Source organism: Culex pipiens, chromosome 3 (assembly GCF_016801865.2).
Source record: "Culex pipiens pallens isolate TS chromosome 3, TS_CPP_V2, whole genome shotgun sequence".
In the NCBI taxonomy this organism is placed as follows: Eukaryota; Metazoa; Arthropoda; class Insecta; order Diptera; family Culicidae; genus Culex; species Culex pipiens.
The window spans coordinates 103,733,874-103,752,997 of NC_068939.1; the positions used below are offsets into that span (position 1 = coordinate 103,733,874).

At 39.1% G+C, this 19,124-nt stretch overlaps 4 protein-coding genes and 1 long non-coding RNA gene across 8 annotated transcripts in view; 2 read left to right on the forward strand and 3 right to left on the reverse strand.

The window, feature by feature from the left end:
- The window catches only part of LOC120422710 (monocarboxylate transporter 3-like), a 32,772-nt gene extending 24,861 nt beyond the window's left edge, over window positions 1–7,911 (reverse strand). The window contains exons 1-2 of one of the 3 annotated variants that reach the window (XM_039586225.1): window positions 7,773–7,911; window positions 7,065–7,379 (exon numbers count right to left, since the gene is read on the reverse strand). In XM_039586225.1, coding sequence (XP_039442159.1) covers window positions 7,065–7,151 — 87 coding nt within the window. In that variant the 5' untranslated portion in view covers window positions 7,152–7,379; window positions 7,773–7,911. Of the gene's footprint in view, window positions 1–7,064; window positions 7,458–7,772 lie in introns of those variants that run through there. The other 2 variants (XM_039586227.2, XM_039586235.2) reach the window with 2 other exon arrangements.
- Window positions 7,912–11,155: 3,244 nt separating this feature from the next.
- On the forward strand, window positions 11,156–11,692 carry LOC120422722 (uncharacterized). The gene is made up of 2 exons (XM_039586252.2): window positions 11,156–11,303; window positions 11,362–11,692. Exon 2 carries the CDS (start codon window positions 11,383–11,385, stop codon window positions 11,611–11,613), a length of 231 nt encoding a protein of 76 aa, XP_039442186.1. The 5' UTR covers window positions 11,156–11,303; window positions 11,362–11,382; the 3' UTR covers window positions 11,614–11,692.
- LOC120422723 (uncharacterized) lies at window positions 11,676–12,199 on the reverse strand. Its single transcript, XR_005606168.2, has 2 exons — window positions 11,889–12,199; window positions 11,676–11,830 (listed from the first exon to the last, which is right to left on the reverse strand). It is a non-coding gene; the product is annotated as an uncharacterized LOC120422723 (long non-coding RNA).
- Window positions 12,200–12,598: 399 nt separating this feature from the next.
- On the forward strand, window positions 12,599–14,988 carry LOC120422719 (mediator of RNA polymerase II transcription subunit 28). 2 transcript variants are annotated; one of them, XM_039586247.2, is made up of 6 exons: window positions 12,601–12,783; window positions 12,840–13,036; window positions 13,443–13,641; window positions 13,774–13,836; window positions 13,899–14,067; window positions 14,176–14,988. In XM_039586247.2, exons 1-6 carry the CDS (start codon window positions 12,724–12,726, stop codon window positions 14,205–14,207), a joined length of 720 nt encoding a protein of 239 aa, XP_039442181.1. In that variant the 5' UTR covers window positions 12,601–12,723; the 3' UTR covers window positions 14,208–14,988. The 2 variants fall into 2 exon arrangements, with proteins under 2 accessions (XP_039442182.1, XP_039442181.1); XM_039586248.2 differs by lacking the exon at window positions 13,774–13,836 and having other exon boundaries at window positions 12,599–12,783.
- A 646-nt stretch (window positions 14,989–15,634) lies between these two features.
- LOC120422735 (cytosol aminopeptidase-like) lies at window positions 15,635–17,235 on the reverse strand. Its single transcript, XM_039586274.1, has 5 exons — window positions 17,231–17,235; window positions 16,768–17,151; window positions 16,364–16,707; window positions 16,113–16,302; window positions 15,635–16,052 (listed from the first exon to the last, which is right to left on the reverse strand). The coding sequence occupies exons 1-5, from the start codon at window positions 17,233–17,235 to the stop codon at window positions 15,635–15,637; spliced, it is 1,341 nt and encodes a 446-aa protein (XP_039442208.1).
- Between the last annotated feature and the right edge of the window lie 1,889 nt (window positions 17,236–19,124).

Below are 19,124 nucleotides of genomic sequence, written 5' to 3' on the forward strand. Positions count from 1 at the left end.
GGAAATGATGCAAAACTTCAAGGCATCATTCTAATACATCATCCAGCAAAAATAATTGACATGGTTAAGTCCTACGGGGCACCGGAACCGGTTCCATTTGGGCACCAGTCAACATCAGCTCAGTGAACCGTTTCCGGTTGGAACCTGTTTCGGTGCCCGAAGGTCTTGGCCTTGCTATGTATCTATGCAGGATGATGTATTAGAATGATGCCTTGAAGTTTTGCATCATTTCAGGCATTTTTCTGTGCAATAGTTTTTGTTCTATTGACCAAAACCCCAAATAGGAGGGCCGAGGTACCCCAACGGAATCCGGAATATCTCCGGTAAAAGTGGACCATATTTGTGCCCCATCTGACAGTTCAAAATATAGACAAATCTGGATCTTTTGCAATCGGAAGCATCCAATTTGGTCAATTCTACCAAAAGTTATGAGATTTTAAAGAAAAAAAATAGGGGTCAAATGACTACCCGAGCGTTTGAGTGTTAAGGGGTTACATACATGTAGAAAGTCGCAAAATTTCATATTACAGAAAATTCACTAAATTCACTAAAAATATGATTTTCAATAACTCCTGAAAGTTTTATGAAGATATTTCGTGACTGAACTGAGTAAGATATGATTTAAGGGGTTACATACATGTAAATCGGCAAAAATGTCAGAGGTTGGTTTGAGCACAAACTTAAACTTTTTTTTAAATCTATTTTCAGGACATTAAATGTACATTTTCAACTATTAACAAAATATAATATAATAGTATAATATAAATATAATATAATATAAAAATATAGTATAATTTTTGTATTTTTTTAAAATGCTAAATTTCAAAATCGGGCTTCGTCATGCACACGAGATATGTCTTGCGAGTCTGCACCCCAAATTTCAGCCAATTTGGTCCATCTCATCTCGAGATGTCGTGGCACCCGTAAATCAACTCGGTGTTTCGAGAAAAACACTCAGAAAGTTTGACAGTCCGCTTTGCGCACGGCAAAATGTTGAGCCTAAAATCGTCTCTAACTCAGTTTAATCATGGAATATCTTCATGAATGTTTCAGAAGTGATTGAAAATCATCTTTTTAATGGGTTCAATACATTTTCTGTAATATGAAATTTTGTGATTTTCTACATGTATGTAACCCCTTAAATCGTATGTAACTTACTTAAATCATAAAATATCTTCATGAAACTTGCAGGAGTGATTGAAAATCATCTTTTAAGTTGATTTAATAAATTTTCTGAAATATGAAATTTTGTGATTTTCTACATGTATGTAACCCCTTAAGTTCACAAATTTGCCATGCGCAAAGCGAACTGTCAAACTTTATGAACGTTTTTCTCTAAACACCGAGTTGATTTACCGGTGCCACGATATCTCGGCTGAAATTTGGGGTGAAGACTCTCAAGACATATCCTATGTGCATGACGAAGCTCGATTTTGAAATTTTACTTTCTTAAAAAATACAAAAGTCAAAAACGGTCGATTTTTTTATATGAAAAATATAGAAATATTTTTATCTTTTTTTAACATTAAGTTTTTGAAAGTCGGCCTTCGTCATGCACACAGGACTGGTTTAACGAGTCTTCACCCACATTTTGAGCCGATTTGGTCAAAGCAGTGTTGAGATATCGTGGCAACCGTTTTTTGAAACTGCTAACTTAAAATAGCTATATCTCGGCAATGGTACATCCAAATGGCTTCATATTTATTTTGTTAATAGATAAAAATTTAAATTAAACCTGCAAAAAGATTCGAAAAAAAGTTTGAATGTGTGCTCATACCAACCTCTGACAATTTTTACGGTTTACATGTATGTAACCCCTTAATTAGTCCTCATAGACCCTATACCTATCGTCACAGAATCAAATTCTGAACAAATGTCTGTGCGTAAGTCCGTGCACCAAAAAAAAAGCACTCAATTATCTCCGGACTGGCTGAATCGATTTGGTCTTGGGGTCCCATTAGACCAGGCCTGCCCAACGTCCGGCCCGTGAAGCCATTTCATCCGACCAGCGACGGCCTTTCAAAATAGTTCTATATGACAGGCCCTTAAGACTGTTCATGAAATAATGAATAAATAAGTTGAGTGTCTAAACTTAAAAAATAAACTTGAGATCAAATTTTCACGTATTAATTACAAACATTTAATTAGAAAGATTTTTTTTTGTTTTTTTGACAAAAAAAAAGTTTTCTATTCAATGCATCTTTTTTACTTAGATTTTGTTTTCTTTTTAATGATTTTGATTCTTTATGTTTGAATTTCATTCTTTTCATTTCTGTATTGATATTTTCAGAATCAATTGAAAAATGGAGCAAGCATTTTTTTATCTATTTCGTAAAAATGTGGATTTTTGAAAAAAAAAAAATTGGATTGTTGTTTAAAAATTACAGAGAGACATTGATTTTTTTTGCTGTTTATACTTTGTTTACTCCAAATTGAAGATTTTTTTTAAGAATTTAAATAAAATTGTTTTTTATTGAATGAGTAATCAAAAAATGATGTATTTTTCAGAACAATTTTTCAGTGATAAAGATTCGTTTGAATATTTTTTTTAAAGCAAATTAATCATACTGTGACCATTTTAAAGAATATTAAACAGAAACAAAGTCACAAAATAGTCAAGAAATCAGAGCGCAAAAAAATATTTTTTTCATAAACTTAAATTGTTAATAATAATTAGAAGAATTATTAATTGAAAGCTATTCAATATATATTTTTCTAAACTGTTTAAATTTTGCGTGTACAGAGCGGATCCGTTAATTCGAATTACGTTACTTCGAAAGTCTGCTAATTAGAATGCTCGCTAATTCGAACGTATTCGAATTAAAAGGACTCAACCGTCCAAACCAGTTGTCAAACTGATGTTGACGTTTCAACGCCATTGTTCGACGAATTCCGAACACGTGGTTTCCAGCTTTAGACAGCTGTCAGTCGTCCCAATTAGCGAATTGGGATTCGCTCATTCGAATGCAGTTATTAAACAGAGCGGATCCGTTAATTCGAATTACGTTACTTCGAAAGTCTGCTAATTAGAATGCTCGCTAATTCGAACGTATTCGAATTAAAAGGACTCAACCGTCCAAACCAGTTGTCAAACTGATGTTGACGTTTCAACGCCATTGTTCGACGAATTCCGAACACGTGGTTTCCAGCTTTTGACAGCTGTCAGTCGTCCCAATTAGCGAATTGGGATTCGCTCATTCGAATGCAGTTTCATTCGAATTAGCGAATCCGCTCTGCAGTTCGAATCATTTTAAAATATTTTGTAAAATACCAGGTAAAATATGTAAATAAAAGTGCACGGCTTGTTAAAAAAATTAATGTTATTTAACAGTCAATGATATCAGGGTATTTAATTGCAATTGCTAAAAACAATTACAAAACTATTTTAAACAATTCATGAGCATGAGCATGAGCATGAGCATGGTTGACTGCCAATGAGCTGCTACTCCGTTATTGACAGATCAGCTGAAGTTAAACAATGAATCAAAAATGATCAGTGGGAGCCAACCATCCGTTCACTGAAGACCCCGACTTTATTAGTCAATACCGGCGCCCTCCCAAGAAGCCTGCAGTTCAACAAAAGGGAGGAATGTTAGTCCGATAGTTGAAGTTGCAGACTCATCAAGCACATAGTTTTTCGCTGATACCGCTTGAGACCGTTGAATCCACAGCATCTCCTTCAAGCATCACGCGATTATTTTTTTTTTTTGGGTTAGTAGGATAAGGTATTGGCTTTTCGATGCCTCCCGAGCTACGACGCTATGGGGAGGACTTTCATAACAAACCCGTCGGCGAGCCTTCCGAGCAACGATGCTATGGGAAGGTCTTTCTAATTAGCACACCAAAACACTCGCGCACAGGTATTTAAATACTGTATAAATGTAATTTTTCATCACGATTACCCAGACGACATTGATGATATAGGAAGGACTTTTTTACAGTCATTTACAGTAATACTTAAACTTATTTTAATGCAACAATTCACACGACGTCGTGCCTCCCGATCAACGATGATGTAGGAAGGACTTGAGCAAGCCAATCAGGATGAAACACGAAATAAAATTCTTTTCTTTTCACACACAATGCCACATAATTGGCCGCGCGTCACCACCCAACTAATTGAACTCAAAACTATTTTAAACAATTCAAAATAAAAATCAATCCAATAAAAAAAAATTTTTTTTAAGTTTGCTGGATTTTTTTTTAGAAATTAGTATTTATGAATCTTATTTACACCAATGTAAATATTTTGTTTACTTTAAAAGGAACCAACAAAATAATAAAAAAAAAACAAAATTGTTCACTTTTTCAACTTTTATCAATCATAAGCTCCGGCCCGCCTCTGCTTCAGAAAAATCAAATCAGGCCCACAGGACCAAAAAGTACTTCAAAAGATATGCTAAAAAAAACGGTTTTGATTAAAGTTCGAAAGATGGGTGGTTTTTGTTAGAAAACCTGTCTTGATATATATTTTTAGAAAGGTATTTCAAAGATCTTTCCAATTAGCCTAAAACATTGAAGATCTGACAACCGTATCAAACGTTACGAGCACTTAATCGTTATTTATGCACTTTTAAGAGGCCGGATCTCAGATATTTGGTGAAAATCCGGCTCAATCATGGGAGGATATTGACCCTGTCAGAAGTTATGAGTATATGATGATAGATTTTGTATTTGTATATGCATAGCTATTTAGAAAAAAACTGGATTAGTGTGAGGAAGGCACCAGCCACCTCAAGGTGGATTAAGTAAAGTTCTTCTATTAGCCGTTGTACCCACTGTCGCTACTAAAGAACGCGAACAAACAACAGCACACAGACAGCAAAGGTTCTTCAAAGTGTGAGAAATACTCTTCTTTTTTTGTTTGCTTACGCCATTCGCTTCAGAGAAAATTTATATCAACTGTATTCGGCGTATCGTGTGATGGTTAAAAATAAAAAAAGAAATGATGAACATGTTTTGTGTTGTTAGTTCTACTAGCATAGTGTACAGAGAGAAACCACAAACGACGGTGAATGTTACCACAAACACTTTGACGTGATGCATTCATACCACCCAGCAAGTGTTTGCCACTAACACAAGGCATATAGACTATCTCTAGAACTTTTGCTTTGAATGCATATTTGTCTTGACCGTGTTTGAGGTTTAATTGTAGACAATCTTTGAATCACGACCAGTGGCCGACGCGATGTAGGAGATTTATTACTGCTGCAGAACAAGTTCTAGTACCATGTGTTTAGCTGATAGAGGGTTTGTTCTAGATAGACTGTTTTTGTTTGTTCCCACAAGTTAAGCACTCTTGGGAAAAGCAATATCCACTTTCGAATTAAAAAAGAGAGGTATTAAATTTGATAAAATTTGGCTTTAGTTGCCAATCTCGCTCTGATTAAATTAACAGAAATTCTCTAAAGGTCCACGCAATCAATCTCCTGCAAATAGTAAATTCAATATCGATGAATATATAAATTAAGATGCAAATAAATCTCGTGCCGAACACAAGCGTCACGCCATCCTAACAGCTTGTGACAATATTCCAAGCGTCGCATCACTGTTGCGGATTTGGTCCGCCCGACCAGCCCTTCGCAATTGGTCAAAACAAGCCCCAAGGAAGAGCCGAATCGAAATCGTGACCCGTTCATTCGACGAAAACGAATGATGGTTGTCGTCGAGGCGCTTGTCGTCTGATCGACAAAGGCCTGCCAAAGGTGGTATACATTGTGTTTGTGGACACGGATCAACTGGTCAACTGATTCTGCAAATATGATTCTGCGAAACGAATATCGGTACGTAATCGTATCAGTCGATAATATTTAACAATCAAATTGACCGTCACTTGCGTCAAATGTAAAATTAGCTCAGTAAATAGAGGAATATTTTCAATCGATTTGTTACAGAAAATAAGGTTAAAAAACTACATTACTCAAAAACATTTTTGAAATAGCAAGCTTCAAACATATTATAGTAGTTCATACAACAAATTGCAAAAAAGAAGAAATTTCAGCCCGAGTCGTACATTTATTCAACGAGGTTTACGGAGTCGGATAAATACGAAAAGTGCTGAGAAAATCAAGTCTTGCAATGAGTTGAATACTACATTTTCTGCAATTCCGGAAAACAACATGCTTTCAGTGAATGTTATTTGTCGTCAAGATAAGTTTTTGTTGTTTTTGCTTTTGAAAATTCAAAATGATCAAAACATTCAAACGACCGTCATTGTTCTTGTTATACTCCAGTTATATTTTTCGGAAGTATGTATTCGATGTACAGAGTTTTGAGATCCCACAAGAGTTTCCAGATTAGCAATCCACAGTTGGGCGGCGCCATCCGAGAGAATAAAGAACACGATCTGATAGTATAAAGGTACTGTGAACAGACACGGAGGATAAATTCCGAGATTTGCGACAGCGTTATTCTCATGGGTTCATTTTCAAAACTGTTCATCAACCAAAAAAAAGTGCCGATATCGAGACTCGAACCCAAGATCTTTGACTTATCGAACCGCGCCTTTGCCGTATCGACCACCAAAGTTGGATGACTATGAGTTGGTCATTTGGCAATATAAGCCACTCTTTCAACGTTTATTCTTTTATTTATTTTTGGTAGAGCTATTCTCTCGGTTTTCTACTGTGGGTGTAGGATTTCATAAACTATACAAGGAAAATGCCGCTGTTTTGATTTTGTTATTTCTAAGTCAAATCCGGCTATAAGCTTCTATTGAATTGTAATAAATGGTACATAAATAAAAGCTGATCTAAAAATTCAAGTTTGAATTTCACTGTGATTGCAGCTCCTATTGAGAGATTGAACTGAATTTAGAAAAAAAATTAGGTAAATGAGATTTTTTTACTTCAACAGGCATGATCCATGATTACTTTGAACAGCAATATCGATTATGACAAACACGATGATGTATAGCAGATTCATTAATTATAGATGCAACTAACAATTCATTCGATTAAAAATTAAAACGAAACTATTGTTGCGTAGAAGTTTTGTAAGAACAACGAAAAAGCTCTTGTGTTGTAGACGAGTCAAGAATGGAAAATGTATGAATGAAAGCTCACCAGAAAGCGGTCCGCACGCATCGGGATTATTTCATCGTCCTCCTGGTCGGGTTCGGCATCGTCGTTCTGGCTCGCAGCCTGCCCCATAGTTTTTTCTTCCTCTTTTTACAGCAACTAGATTGAAATTTTACCACTCCCAAGCTCTGGAATTGGGAGCAACACTTTTTCACAGCCTTCAGCAAAATTATAAGCACATTTAGCTTAATTTTTCTGCAATATTCATCTGCCGACACATTTTTCAACTCTCCCCAGGTTCACATGCAGCTCCACTGGCACAAATATGTTCTGTCACTGTGACAGGGGAGGAAAATACTGCTGGAAAAACCAAGGATAACCACTCATTCACTCACACACATACACTAACAACCCATCCTTTTTCCAGTGGCATGTTGCAGGACCTGATGTTTTAACACAGACAAAAATCGATAGACAAGCATAAAACGTGCGACATCGATCGCAGCATGCCTCTCACGGTGTCGTTTATTGAACACGGGTATAACATAACTCCTAATTATGTCGATATCATGTTTAGAACAAACACATTAGATAGAAAATAAAATAATACAATAAATAGTATCGACTTTAAACAATTCGGAAACAAGTAAAGTCCTAACTTTTTATTAAAGTATTTTGTACAAATCACACCGTGATTGGCGCGCGCGTCTGTTGAATGTGTCGTCGCAGCAGCAGCTGCTTCTGCTAGCCTACTTTCAGGATGTTTTCCATGTTGCACAAGCTTCTTGTTTCTTTTTCCTCAGTTCATCATTTGAAGGCCAGCCAGCCAGATTCTACACTTCAGAAAACTCACAGCTGGTCCAGTTTGTGGCTCCAAAACGAAATCGTGAGGCCTTCATCAATTAAACAATATTAGTTTTTACGTAATTGCGTCACTGCTGCAAAATCACAACCTGCAATGCACCACATACTACTGAGCTGGGCTAAGGACATGAAATGGAATATTACGCGCACTTTGTTATTCTGGATTAAACAATATTCCACATTTTAACAAACTTTAACCCCACCAATCACGTCTCTCTCAGTGTGCTGCATTCACAAAACAACCCCAACTAGGCCAAAACTAGCACTTTTTCACCTTGGTTCAAAAAACCAAAAAAAAACACTGCTTACATTCGTGTCCAGCGTTTGACGTTTCTGCCAGAGTTTTTGTTTTCACCAGCAGTGTCGAAGAGTAAACGCGTGGTTACCCCTTGATTCACCTCCCCTCCTCGACCACCATTAATATTAAACCCTCTTGATGGTGAGCGTGCTTGTATGCAAAATACTAGCGCAAATTTATGTTTCATCGTATGGACAATGAATGGAAAAGGGGTGGCAGCTGCTGCTGCTGGCGAGTCTGAACATACTCATGCAACACAACTCAATGATCACACCTGGGCCGTCTGCAGCCGGACCACGTGGGTAAACGATGCTGGTGCGTGATCCATTCATGAAAAGTTGCTTTTTTCAGACTGGCTGTCTCGGCAAACTTCGTCTTGCCACAATCTTATAAAAGATGTCGCTCAATTTTCTGTTTCCTCGTTTTTGTTTATTTATAAAAGAACAACTTTAAAAAAAAATCTCAGCCGAGTGAAGCGCGCAACCATTTGTGAACGACAAAGCCTCGCTAGCAGCTAGCAAGTTGGTCAATCGCTACTCTGCACGCAAGCCGAGAAAAATACAAGGCTAATTCATCCGTCCGCCCATAAGGCTACGTGTTAGGAATTTAAGAAAAAAATGGGATTGCCTACAGTCTACAATCTATAGGAATAAAGAACTACGTTTTATTATTTACTCTGATGGTTTACCTGATTCAGAACCAAGCTACATCCTGAACTCAAAATTACTCAAAGTAAACCAAATTACATAACTCGAGTTGTTTTTTAAAGGTAAAAAAAAAAAAATCAGTTGTTGCTTTTTGGGTGTTTTTTAATACCCATGACTCAAGGCGGTTCCAAAAACACCCAAAAAGCAAAAACTGGGAAATTTGAATCCGAGAAAGACCACCTGAAATCAGGACGAGTTATCTAAAATGGGCTTAGACATTCTCTTTTCTTATCCTATTCATTATAATTCAAAAATGTCAATTTAGTACCTTTCGTTAGTTTTTGCCTTCCTCACCTTACTGAGGAAAGGCTATATAATCACTCGAAAAATAGGGCAGCAAATTACCAAAAAGGTTAAAGCTACCAGAAAAAAATGAATTAACAACAACAACTCGAAAAATTTAATTCTTAAAAACTGAACAAATGTTTGTGTGTGTGTTTTTGGATGTGGATGTGGAGCACTGGCTGAACCGATTTTAAACGTTTTAGTCTCATTCGATCCGTCTTGGGATCCCATAAGTCCCTTTTGAAAATTATGATGCATAGTAAAGTATTAGTAGTAAGTGCCCAAACCACATCAGAGATCTAATTGGTTTGTGTTTCAACATCAATCCAAACCACTATCAAATGCAAGTGTTTGGGCGATTGACTTTTTGGTATTTTTTGACACGTTATTGCTATTCGGGTGGCTCAAGCTTTTCAAGTGTTTTTTTCATGAATTTACCCCACTGTCTTGAACTATTCAAAGTGATGAGGAAAACACTTGAAATTGATAAGATAAGATCTACCCAAACAGCATGAGCATGAGAGACCACCCATGGTTGCCCCTCCGTTGCTGAACTGAACCGTAATATCCTTTCAGCATTATTGATCATAGGCTAGTGATTCTAGTGTTTCCCTTATCAACAGCATGTATGAATGCGACGAAAAGACAAAACACCACGATTGCTAAAACTAGATCAGTTGCGAATAGGTAACAGTCATTGACCACCAACGGCGCCCGCCATGTCAGTTTGTAGATCTCGATTTTAAGTGACGGGAATGATAGTTAGCGCAGGTTGCTAATAGGACAGCTGGTTTGCCCTATGCTTACACCCCACGAGCGCCAGGAACCTGAAATTGTGTTAGTAGTATAGGGTGCTTGGTCCGGATTTATCATAGAAGATGATGATGCGACCCAAAATCATAGTGTTTGTTGAACGATATTATGTATTATTCTCAAGGCAAGCAATCGCATGCTGCGGATTAGACATGTCCCGTTTATCGGTTGTTATATTTTAAATGTAGTGGTTTAATCTCAGACAGCCGGCTGGGGAAAGATAGAATTAAAATCATTTGTAATTAAATGATGAAGGATTTAACAGCGTAACTTTTAAATTAAGATGTTTTTACGAGTTTTACATGATTGATGTTTAGTGGGGTACTGATTAACTAAGCGAACGACGAGTTACGATGTTTATCGAGCTGAAATGGCATGATAAGGTTTTGTTGTTGTTGTACACTGACGACGAACGCGAAAAAACCCCTGCGGCCCGACGGAAAGACATCGCAAATCGGACTGCGCAAGATCTACCCAAACAGGCACTATTCAAAGTCAACGTGATTTTCTACTTGAATTGGGTACTAAAGCCCTATGTCAATTTTTATGTACAACGGTAAAAAACACGATTAAAAACCATTTCTAATCACTTTTTTTCATTTTAACGCAAAAATTTTTTTTTGACAAGACAACATTTTTTCGCTGGATCTACTATGGTCCCCTTGGAACGAGCTGTCAAGTAGGAGCTTTTCTGTAATGAACTCCTCCCATTTCTTAGTATGTTACGTAAAAATGTCTGGGGAATCCGATAAAAATATTTTCAGACATAGGCTCTTTGGTCCAGACACCGTCACAACGGCATTTTAAAGTTTCATACGCCTTTTTCATATGTTGGGCTAGATATTTGGAACTTCTCACTATTTTTCTTTAAAAGGCCAACTTATCACCTTTCATTTGCGTATAAGACAATTGAATTCGGTTGAAATGGCGAGAAGTTATGATTTTTCGAAAAAAGTGGTTTTTGCGAAAATCGACGAAAATGACAATTTTTCAGACCACCCTAACACGGCGTAGGTCACTCTAATGGCCAAACAAAAAAAATATGGGTCTAATTATTTCGGCCAGAGAACCCCCAGAAAAATTTTGAGCCCGATCCGAGCATTTTGTTTTTTTTTTTTCATGCTGTTTTCGTGGGGAATTGCTGTATTTATATATATATATATATAAGCCATGTTAGCTATGGGGTTGGTGCTTGCCTTCGTCTATCGTCATAGTGAATATTTTCGACCCGCATGACCAAACCCGCTCTTCTCCTCATGTTGTCACATCGGTGAACTAACTCAAGCTTGAGAAGTTTTCGTGAGGAAAATTGATTACGTGAATTTCATTTAAGTTTTCTAGCAATTTCAACAATAATTTCACGCTTTATTTTTAGAGTTCAACAAGTTCTTCAACGATGGCCGGAAGTGCTCAAGCTAGCCGCGGTTTGTCGGCTCTGTTCAAGCGGGGATGGCACGAAATTCCCGAAGTTATTGGCTCGTCCGCCATGGCCATTATCGGACTGGGACTGACGGCGATCGGTTTGACTAACTACTATCGCAAGGACTGTGACAACCGGCGGTTCAAGCTGGACTACGTCGTGATGCGTCCCGATGACCCACGTGTGGCCAAGATTCGCAAGGATTAAGCACCATGTCAACAGTTTATGGGCGAATGGTTCACTTTTAGAGCATTAAAACAAGCTGTAAATAAAACATTTTAAATTGCGTCTTTATTTGTTCTGCTGCCTTGCAGCTCTAGCTTTGTTCACAGTTTCCATTGCCTCGAGTAGGATCTGCCGCGAACCTTCCTCCTCTCGGTCCAGCTTCTTTCGTTCTTCCTCCAAATCAGTCATGAACTTATCCCTGGAATGTTATGAAATTTGTAAATTTTGCCTTCGATGTTGTTTTTATTTTACTCTACCTATTGTAAAATGCAACTGAAAATCCAAGTAATATTCCGCCAAAAATTAAGGGAAATCTCATCAATGTTCCCTTCGAGTATTTCATGGCAAATAGTGGTCTGGATGTGCCGAAATTTTGGAAATTATCAAACTTAAACCAAATTGCCGGACGTTTTGTGTTGACGAAAATCTGACATTAACTGTCAGGTTGCATAAGTTTGTTTATTATTCTCATTACCTTTGTTGGGATAAAATGCTAATGGTAAGAAAAATATAATTACATTCATATGAACATTTTACAGACTTTTTTTAAAAAGATTATTTTAATGTGAATTTGTAATTTGTTGTTTTATTGGTTACGATAGTCTGTCTGTCTTTAAAGAATTTCGGAATATTTTTTCATTGAATATAAAATCTTAACGAATAATTCTGCAAAAAGTAGAAATCTGAATCTGATGAAATCTGCAAAACAAAACTGATGGTGCAGACGGGCTTCGAATGATTCATTTTCGATCATTCGGCAAATTCCGAAAGGAAGCGTCTTTTATTACGTGACGCAAAAAAAAATGATTTTTAGACCCCCTCGCCACCTCTCGTAACAAAATTTCCAAACAAAATTTGTTATAAAAAAAATGTATGGAGCTTAACACGACCTCCGACCCCCCCTCCCCCTCTCTGCCACCTGCGTTACGTAATAAAAGAACGCTCCCAAAAGAGAGCCCTTCAAATAAAATATTTTTTGACGTTTTGTTAAAACACAAGTCGACAATGGAGCGTCGGCTTTGCTAAACTTATTTTCTCTAAACAAAAAGTTCAATTTTAGAAGAGTTTTTAGGCAAACAAACTTGAAAAGTAATGGCATCGTCATCCAACGTGAATGGCAATCTAGTGGACGAGCTGGAGGAAGCCTTTCAGGTAAATTTGCAGGTTAATTCGAAATCACAATTTTACAACTTTTTTTTCTCTTGCAGTCATGCATCCACGCACTGACAAAGGAGGAATCGGCCACCGGAATTGACAAAGATGAGATAAAGCTCGAGGTGGACCAAACAACGCTAAAATTTATCGATCTTGCAAGGCAGATGGAGGCCTTCTTCCTGCAGAAACGTTTCCTGTTGTCTGCCTTGAAACCGGATCTGCTGCTCAAGGAGGAAAATTTCGATTTGAGGTAATTTGGAAGCCTAGAGTTCAAAGGCAGCCGGAGATGTAGCGCACGGAATTGAACGAACATTTCCCAATCCCTGATCTGGGAACGATGTTCGAATTGATTAGACAGCTGAAATTTATGAGGGCTTTCGGCAATGATCGGTTACCTGTTGAGTTCTTCACAATTCAAATGATGAAGTTACTAGAGTGGTGATTTAGTCGTATTGTCCCGTCTACAAAAGGACGATAAGCTGGACTCTTAGCTATTGGGGAAAAAAGTGATCGGTAAAATGTTCAATGTAGCCAACATTTAAACTGGGCTGCTGTAACCGAAACGCGCATGGAAACGGTTAAGACCTATCGCAGAATTGCTTAGAATACCCAATTTTAACATGATTACTGAGTGTCACTTATCGTTCCACTTTCAGACAGGAAATAGCACGCAAGGACGAACTCATTCGAAAGCACTACGAGAAAATTGAGTCTTGGAAAAACCTTCTCTCGGACCAGCAAAACTACAACAAACCGATGCAGGCCCATCCGGTACCGCCGGAGATGCGAAGCATGGCCGGTGGAGCCCCCGGACCGGGAGGGATGATGCCAGGTGGCATGGGAATGCCGATGCAGGTACCGTCTCCGACCGTCGCACAGTGGAATCAGTCGTCAAATTTATTGGAAGATTATCTTTGCCCAAGTGTGACGCCTGGTTCTGCTGGGTGCTAACGACTTTGTAGATGTTTCAAAGCTCATTTCTTCCAGAATTCCATGCTAGCTCAACAAATGCAGCAAGCTCAGCAACAGCAGCAAATGCAAATGCTCCAGGTCCTATAGTTAAAAAAAAGAATCAGCTGTCGTTTTAACAAACAAGTTTCCATTCTCGACAGGCCCAACAAATGCAGCAGATGCAGTCCATGCCCATAGGGGCGAATCCCCAGCAGTTCCCGCAGGGCGGTGGCGGTCGCGTTGTCGGAGCTGGTGCACCTGGCTTTCCAGGACAGGGTCCCAACCTGCAAGGGCCTTTAGCTTATCTCGAGAAAACGGCTAGCAATATAGGTGAGCCAGCAACTGTCCGTGAATCGCTCCAGCGATTGAAAAATCGTTTTCCTACGCTACCATTACTAACGGTGGCCTACGCGACCCTCTTTCATTGTTTCATTTCAGATCTAGTTGGTATGGGGGATGGTCGAAGGTGACGCGGGCGGGGCAGGGGGCGATCAAGAGGCCGCGGTCGTGGCAGAGGCGGCCGAGGACGAGGAAGTGCTCCCGAGTTTCATAGCGGTGCGTTATCTTGAAAAAGGATCATCATTTAGAAAACGTTAGACGGTCGTCATTAGTTTATATTACAATATACAAACAACATCATTCTCTATAAAAGCAGCAAAAAAAAAAAAGATTACCATTTTTACGCAAATCAATGCTCCTCCGATCTGTTACACAGTCAACTGTTGGTTTGGCCTCTCTATTCCCAGTTTCCAAAATTCAAACGAAGAACGCAGTCAATTCAAACGCAAGTCAGTTACAAAATTACACCGAGAAACAGTGAATCGGTTGTGTGTTGTAGTGTAAGTCTAATACCATGTCCCGATCAGTTTCGAAGTGAGATTTGAAAAAAAAAGTAAAAGATATCGAACGTAACGCTGTGAGGCGCTTTGAACCCGATCAGAGAAAAAAAGTAAATCCCGCGTAGGGAAGTTATTGGAAAAAATCAATCGTTATGATAAATGAGTTTTTGCTTTTGGTTTTGCAAAGCTATAGTTTCTTCTTTAATGTTTTTTTAAAACTATACTTTTTGAAAAGTAGTTTTCTTCGTTCTCTTTCACACGTCACCTATTTTAGCATTACGTAAATCTTGACCGAAATTTAGGCCAATACACTGTGTCTGCTTTTATTAAACTATATTGAACATAAGCTATGTAAGAGTATCCATTTGCACCGATAGGGAGCAAATTTTTGAAATATATTAATCACATACTACGAACAATGTTTTTTACCCTTTGCGAAATCCGAAAACTAAATAGGTTTATTTATTTAAAAGTATTACAATGGACTATCTCGTTGTCGATAATGAAGGGACCGTCGAGAGAGGGAGAAAAATCAATACAATCTACTTGAAGGGACTGAAAATTTCAATGACAACTGGTTGTAGAAGATCGACAGCCAGAGAGTCCACTTTATATGAATTAGACTGAAAAATTCGTATGAACAAGTGGGACAACGAACTCAGCAAATCATGATTGTTGCGAACACCTTAGAAATCTCCTTTGGTTGAGCGTCTCATTTTGGCTAGTTAGGCAATTGATTCAACTTCTAATCCGGATGGGGAATTCTTCAAAACAATTAATTTAAAGCACCATCAATTGTACGCTAGATATTGCTACAATGCATATATTTCAAATCAACTCAGAACAACAACAGAATGTACTTTACTTAAATGGCTGGCTCCCGAACCCGACCGGGTTGAGTCCGAAATAAATTCCCCGATACCGTGGTTAGTATCTAAATGTTTCATACCCTTGCATGCCGGCATATCTTTGGAATAGATAATAAATTTCACTGGGCTATAAAATGCAGGTGACTTTTCCGTCCTGTACTGGGCAGTGTAACGAAGGCTTGTTTTACTTTAGACTTTAGCATTTGTGATGAATTGGACCAGAGTTCTCATCGGTCGACCGGTCATGCCCTTGGCACCCATCCATGTTTGATCGCTGCAATCTCCCATAACCCCAGCGATGTCGATATGCATCCAAGGCGTATTTTTCGGAACAAATTCCCTCAGGAAGGCGGCAGCCGTGCATGACCCTCCACCCTTTCCCTTGCCAAGGTTGTTCAAATCGTACCCGCCGTGGTCACACATTTGGTCGGAATAATGCTTGAACAAAGGCATGCGCCACACGCGATCTCCGGTTTCCGATCCGGCCTCGTGGATTTGGTTCCACAGCGCGCTATTGGTCGAGAAAACTCCCGCGACACAATCTCCCAGCGCGACCTTGATTGCACCAGTCAGCGTTGCAATGTCCACAATGAACTTGGGTTCAAACCTGTGAATTAAAGAGGGATGTTATGTGTAGGGTCTATTGAGCTAGCGAGGAGTCTCTTACGTTGAAGCGTAACATAGTGCGTCGGCCAGGATGAGTCGCCCTTCGGCATCGGTGTTGTCCACGCAGATACTTTTGCCGTTCATAGCAAATACGACATCTCCGGGTTTGGTGGCCGTACCACTTGGCATATTTTCGCACAGCGGGATGAATCCTTTCACGTGAACTGGTGCCTTCAACTGGGCCAATGCGTCTGTAACAATAAATCGGATTAAAACAATAAACACCAAAAGCCACCCTCGCGAGTGCCTTACAAATCGTTGCGGCCACATTCGCCGCTCCTCCCATGTCGGCGCGCATTTGGTCCATGCTGGCCGATGGCTTGATGCTAATACCGCCGGAATCGAACGTAACACCCTTGCCGACCAGGGCGATGCACTTGTCGTCGGAACCTTCGCCTTTGTACGTGATCTCCAGGAACTTGGCCGGCTCCTTGGTGCCGTTGGTAACCGACAGGAACGAACCCATACCCTTCTCCTTGGCCCAGGCTTCGTCGTGCACCAGAACTTGCACACCATTCCCAACAGTGGCCAGTTTGGTTTGAACAGTTTCGGCAAAGATGGTCGGAGTCATCAGGTTGGCGGGTGTCTCCATCAACCTGCGCGACACTCAAGATTAGTAACAAACGCACCCTTTCCCACCCACTCGAAAAACTTACACCCGGGCCCAGTTTTGCGCACCCCCCAGAATCCAGCCACGTTCCCACTCGACCGCTCCTTCGGCCTGCTCGGCCAACGAAACCTCGGGCAGCGACGTCTGCTTGTCCTTGCATTTGTACGGTTGAAACTTGTAGTTCGCTAGCAGGGCTCCCTCGGCGGCGGCTTGCGCATCCTCCAGGTCTTCAACCTCTACGCGGCCGATTTTGCACCCTGCCAGGGCTCTCACACCGGCGGACGCGGCAATACGAACGTTCTCCTTGGCACCGTTTATTTCGTCCAGCTCGTCCCATTTGGAAGCGTCGCCGAGGCCGGCAACGGCAACGGCCGGGTACTTACCTAGGTCCCAGTAGAGACGCGCCTGACCGCATTTTATCGGTCCGCAGCTGAAAAAATCATGGAAAAAATGATAAAAAATGTCTGGCATCTGGCAACTCTATTTAAAGGTATGTGCAGTTAATCTACATCATTTGACAATGCCAACAACAACCCATCCACTTTAACGACCCCCAGGTCTTTTGTGGTCTCTATTGCAAGTTTCTGCTCGAACCTAGGTGTCCAAAGACTTGAATGGGGAGAGCACCCAAACCTATTTTTACTCCAAGGAACCTTCCACCCAGGGTTCGAACTGACGACCTTTGGATTACGAGTCCAACCGCCGCCAGCGATTCCACCGGAGCAGGCTGACAATGCCAGCTTTCTTGAATCTGGATGCACATAGCGTATTTTATCCATTAGCGGACCCGCACTATTTTCAATATTTTAAGCACTTTTTCATAACCCTTTGTACAAAACAATGAAATCTGAAGTCTGTTGAACAATTTTGACTATTTGTTCCATCAGTTATTTGTTTTTGAGCAGAAATATAGCCATTTGAAAACAAAAGTTTTTTTTGCCTGTTATGGACCACTTTTCCTATCCAGGTTTTTAAGCGAAGATGGCGTTCGAATGGCGAACATTCGAAATGTCAAAATCGCGCAGTAACACCAACATTAGAAAACAAATGTGGCTGTCATGCCATGGCACACTTTTTTCGGAATATTGGTACCACTGCGTGATTTTGACATTTCGGAATATTGGTACCACTGCGTGATTTTGACATTTCGGACGTTCACCATTCAAACGCCATCTTCGCTTAAAAACCAGGATAGTGGACCCGGGTCCACTATAGACAAACTGTTATTTGTAAACCAAATTTAACCGATATTTGATGTTTTGATACATGGTGTAGGTCAAATGATAGATATAATGAATAAAAGATGAGTTTTGCTCATTTTTCATCATAAACAAATATGTTTCGTTAACAAATTTGGCTTTAAACAACAAAAAAAACCTAACAGACATTTAAACACATATATTTCCGAAAAAGATCAGAGAAAACGTTTCAAAAACCACTGTAAACATAAAATTAATTAATAAAAAGTAATTTTGATGCAAATTTTTCCATATTAATTACATAAATGGATTGACCAAAACTAAACAATTAGGTTTTACGCCGATTCAATTTGGAGGTTAGAAAGGAGTGCAGTGTGCACTGTTTACATGGACTTAGCACAGTTCGATGCGTACGTCGATTTTGATCGGGGAAATTCGTCGACAATCGGCGAAGACCATGTAAACAGTGCACACGAGCTGTCAAATGACGTCATGGCGTAAAACCTAATAGATTTGTTCACAGTTGCTGATAGAACCACGCATGTTTAATTAAAAAAAAGTTTTGTTATTGATTTTTATTATAAAATATCATTTCAAACTGTAATTATGATGCTTCAGTTAAGTACAATTAACTATAGTTTTGATTAATTTTAAATTCTTACGGCTTCAGTATTTTTGGTACTTTTAACATGAAAACAGCTTTATTTATACCCATAATTGAAAAAAATTTGCATTTAGGTTGATTACAACAAACATTTATTGTATGTTTAAGAGAACATGCTGAAGTTAAATAATCAGTCAAAAAATGATTGGATAGTTAATTAAATCATAAAATATAAATGCAGTTTTGTTATGAAAATGCTAGTGGCCATGGCTGATTTCAGATGTCGAACTCAAAACACTTATTTCGGTGAAAAGGACAATTCAATGTCAGTCAACATTGTTTTAAATGATGCTGAACATTCAAAATAAAATATTTATAGACAACACTGTTCTGTACGACGTTAGGGCCAGTACGCTCCTTCCAAAAAAAAGGACCAAGAATTAGCTCTACGGACAGCAGAAGAAAGGCGATGAATGATGAATGAAAATAATTTCTTGGGCCTTTATTCCAAGAGGGTGCTGTGTCCTATCACTCGCCTTGTCCAGACCAAAATCCATGATAAAGCTGTCAGACCAAAGAGAAAAAAAATAAACAAATTTG